This window comes from Plectropomus leopardus, chromosome 1, assembly GCF_008729295.1.
Source record: "Plectropomus leopardus isolate mb chromosome 1, YSFRI_Pleo_2.0, whole genome shotgun sequence".
NCBI classification, from domain to species: domain Eukaryota; kingdom Metazoa; phylum Chordata; class Actinopteri; order Perciformes; family Serranidae; genus Plectropomus; species Plectropomus leopardus.
In genome coordinates this window covers 4,452,365-4,456,894 of record NC_056463.1, presented here as the reverse complement: position 1 = coordinate 4,456,894, position 4,530 = coordinate 4,452,365, and the positions used below count along the sequence as shown (strand labels likewise).

General features: G+C 42.9%; 1 protein-coding gene across 1 annotated transcript; it reads right to left on the bottom strand.

The window, feature by feature from the left end:
• Positions 1–433: 433 nt before the first annotated feature.
• LOC121943829 (leucine-rich repeat and immunoglobulin-like domain-containing nogo receptor-interacting protein 1-B) lies at positions 434–2,481 on the bottom strand. The gene has a single exon (XM_042487444.1). The coding sequence runs from the start codon at positions 2,476–2,478 to the stop codon at positions 607–609; it is 1,872 nt and encodes a 623-aa protein (XP_042343378.1). The 5' UTR covers positions 2,479–2,481; the 3' UTR covers positions 434–606.
• Positions 2,482–4,530: the final 2,049 nt, after the last annotated feature.

Below are 4,530 nucleotides of genomic sequence, written 5' to 3'. Positions count from 1 at the left end.
AAAATACCCCTAATACTCATGTCATACTTGTCAATTGCTTGTGATGGGACAATATAAAACGGAGAAATTGCTTTCAAGTTAGCATCTCAGGCAACAGAACTTGGGTCCTAATAATGGGTTTTTGTGCTTTGTACATCCATCAAAGCAAATGACAGCAACAAGATCCTAAAAACAAGATTTCTTTCTTATTTTGTGCTGACAGAAAGATTATACCTGCAGACTAATCCCCACATCCATTTAGACAGTAACCCATCTATCATGTAAACTGTGTATTTTTAGAAATACATGTGCTTTATTCAAACTATCACCTTCATTTGGTTACACAAAGTAATTGGGTGGTTGAGTGCATGTTAACATACTGATTGAGTATTGCCAATACAAATTTACAGAAATTTTTTGAATATTTGAAATTCAACATTTGCTTTTTAAAGATTCAGTCCCTGAAGTAAAAAAAGAAACAAACAAAAAAAAGTCGAAGGATATAATGTCAAGATGCGTTTGCTGCTGTGCAATTTCTATCGCTCATAAACTGAGTACATATTCGAAGCGAAGATAGTATGCATCCCGACTGCAGTTTGTAAGCTTACATGGCCTCCATGTCGAGGTTCACATGATTTTCATGTTGAATTGTATGGGTGCCTCGGTTGGACTGGCCTCCTCTGGTTCGTCTTTACGTGGCACATATTCAACCTCTATACTTGACTTAGTGTTGTCTTTCCCTCGACTCCACAGGAATAATATCACAAGACAGAAAAGGACAACTCCGAGGAAAGAGATAAATCCCATGGTGGTTGCAATGATAAGAGTCTTTACATCAAACGGAAATGGAACTGTGGCCCTGGTCACATTAGCACCTTCATCGCTGGGCTGGTTGGAAATGAAAGCAAATGTCTTGTTTGGCTGGTGGGGCCAATTGGGGGAGTAGCTATGCACAAAAAGGTGAGCAGCTTTGGTGTCATTGCCTGCTGCATTGCTTGCAATACACAAGTAGGTGCCGTTGTCTTGGATTTGGGCGTAACGCACTTCCAACGTGCCCTCATGAGACACGGAAAGTCTTGACCGAGCAGTTTTGGTTGTGATGTATTCCTTCTTCGGGGAAAGCCACATGATCACAGGGAACGGATCACCCTCAGCTTGGCAAGTGAAATGAACCGTAGTTCCTTCATCTACATGGCTTTCTTGAACCTTATAATCCATAATCTTTGATCTCTGGCAGATGAAATAGTCAGATGGGAGGATATCTGGGAAGTCCTTGAACTCTTTTCCTTGAACAACCTTAGGCGAAGCGCACATGGGCTGCTGTCGGTTAAAGTTGAGCCTCCATCGCCGGCGGAAGACCCAGAGCAGGCGACAGTCGCAGGCCAACGGGTTGTCGTACAAAGCCAGAGTCTCCAGGTTTCCCACCGAGTGGAAAACGGACTCCTCCAGGGTGCTGAGGCTATTGCTGGACACATTGAGTACACGGAGGTGGTTGAGTCCTCGGAAAGAGTAGGGCTCAATGGCAGCTAATCTCCCACCAGCCAAATGAAAAGCCTGGAGCTTCTGTAGATTGAACAGTTGGTTCCCTTCCACAGTATGAATAGGATTAAAAGACAGATTCAAAAACCGCAGATATCTGAGGTGACTGATGGCTTGGTAGGGGATGACAGTAAGATTACAGTTTGTGACGGACAGTGATGTGAGGTTGAGTCCAAATAAGCATTTCGGGGTCATGGTATCCAGCGCAGGCATTTGCGAAATCTCCAGCACTCTGAGCCGATACAGCCTCTTAAAGGAGTAATCCCTTATGACAGTGACATTGAGATAGCGTAATCGAAGTGACAACAGGTTATGCAGATGGCTGAGGGCATCAGTGGGCACCGAGGCCAGATTGCATCCCTCAATGTTGAGGCTTTCAAGGTTGCTGAGGCCATGAAATGATCGGGGGGAGATGAATACTAGGTCATTGTCGCCAACCTCCAGCGCCCTCAGGTTGTACAGCTCCTGGAACATGTAGTCGAGCAGAATGACAATTTTGTTCTCGCTAATATCCAGCTGGGTGAGGTTGGTCAAGCCTGTGAACACCCCCAGCTGTATGAGCTTCAGCTGGTTGCTGCGCAAACCTAGTGTCCGAAGGTTCATAAGGTTACCAAAAGCCCCAGGCTCAATGGATGAAATCGTGTTCTCGTTTAGTTGCAGCTCCTCCAGCTGAGGGTAATTAATGAACTCCTCGGGCCCCAGAGTTTTCAGGCGGTTCTTGCTGAGGTCCAGCAGCCTCGTTTCAGTGGGTATGCCCTCGGGGAGAGCTGCCAGTCTCCGTCGATGGCACACGACTGAACGCTCCTGACCGTTGCAGTCGCATCGGGAGGGGCAACCGGTGGTGGAACCAGAGAGGACGGTGCCCAGCATGAGGATCAGGATGGGCTGCCAGCATGCCACCAAGTAGCTGTGCCCTCCTGCCTCCCCAGACACCATCCTACAGCTTACCTGTGGAGACATGAAAAAGAGGAGACGGTAGAGAGGAGTGGTGGTACACAGATGGCCATGACAATTTCGAACACTGCTATATCATACTCAAAGCAGATAAAAAGAATCAAAAGAGAATTTATGAAGAGGATCACTGAAGCCATATTTGCAGAGGACTAGTATTACCATCTCGTGATTTGGAAATTACCCCCACACATCAGTGTTTCATGCTGGAAAAGCCTAGTCTGTATTACTGACATTATCTGCTGGATATGATGTGCACAGTCATTTGTACCCCCACTCTACAAACACAGAAACTTCACACACGCACACACACACACACACACACACACACACACACACATACACACACACACACACACACACAGAGCACTACCAGCAGCTGTGTACAGTATTACCCTCTTTTTCTCTTCTTAAAAAAAGAAAAATAAGTTGATCAACTCTTTGAAAATTGAGCAAATTGGTTTTAATTTCTTTTAAAAACATGGATAAAAAGCAACAAGCAACTTAACAAGACATGAACCCAAAATTAGCAGAAATCTTAAAAAGTAAAAGTAAAACATAAAAAGAAACAAAAAGAAATTGAAAAATGTATACATATTCTTCTCTAACATAATTTTAAATGTATGGTTATAAGAATTATAAATGTAGTTTTCAGGACATATCCCTCTAGACTTTTTAAAACTTAAATTTTTTATTGTTACCTTTTACTAATATCTTGCAATTTTTTGGGCATTTTTGCCACACTCCTAATTGCCTTTATCCTTATGTTTTCAAAAGAATTCAAACCAATGTGCTTAGGTTTCAAGGGTTAAACAGCTTGTGAAAGGCTTCTGAACGTAGCACAAGAAAACTGATGTTGATCCAGGTTTCAGAGGGATAAACATACAGAATCAATTCTGCCACACATTGTCACATGTCATCAATCTCAACATCTTTCGGGATTTCCTTATACTGATAGATTTGATCTCACCCTTTCGATCAAGTGTGTCTTGGTGCTGTGTGGCGAGATGAACCTCCTGCACCCCAAATGCTGTCGAAACCCTCATTTATAATTTCCAACCCAGCCTCCATAATTCTTGACTCGCAAAGAGGCAGAAAATAAACCCAGAGAAAACAAAAAAGAGATACTACCACAAATCAGCACCACGTTACTGCACACTAGACAGTTTTTATCATTTGATCTTCTGTGTTTTGCAAAATATGGTAGTTAATTTGCAATGGAATTTTTTTTCTTTAAGATTATTTTTTGGGCTTATTTGAGAGTAGTTTAAACATGAGATGGGGAGGAAGAGGGGATGACATGCAGCAAAGGGCCTGGGTTTGAGCCACACCTGTGGCTGCTGTGGGAAGGACGTAGGATTTAAAAACTTTTTGTATAATATAAAAAAAATTTGTAACCTAGTGTTAGAATTTGGCTGTATTTTTAAAGCAGTTTGTTACAGATCAGTATTAAGGTTACGGACGACCTCAGCAATTATTACAAATTACTAGCGGTCCCCAGAAATTGGTCCGTGCAAATAGGGCTTGGAGAACAGGAAAAACCAGCGCAAAATAGGCAATGGTCCTCTTTCCCATTGCCAGTAGACCAGAGCCGTGAACACGGCTCTGCAGCAAACGCCTTCCTGTGTGCGTTTTTTCTTTATTTACTGGTGATTGACATTCGACATCACACGTGGGCCAGAAAACAGATGAGTAAACAGCAGAAAGCAGCCTGGAGGCCAGTGACACTGATACGGTGATTCTTTCTTTTTCTAAAAAATATATATATCTCAAACTCAGTGCCTGCTTGGGCAGATGGACGGTATATTCTAGCAGCCTGTTATTGCATCTAACCAGCAAAGGGGGTTAAAATTAGAGCGTCCACCCGGGTGTTGTATTTCCATCACTGCCAATCGAAGCTAGAGCCGATAAATACCCGTGACTACTGCAGATTCATTTGACGTGGGAGTGAATGCAGATTGTAACCTTTTACCATTAAATAAAAAAAGATGTTAGATGTTAGTGGGTGTCAGTGGGTTTTTTTATGTAGTGGGAAAGAGGCTTAAGGGGAAAATTGTACCA

Bases quoted from the DNA above. Each gene is read 5' to 3' on its own strand.
- LOC121943829 (XM_042487444.1), bottom strand. From the start codon at position 2,478: ATGTCTCCACAGGTAAGCTGTAGGATGGTGTCTGGGGAGGCAGGAGGG.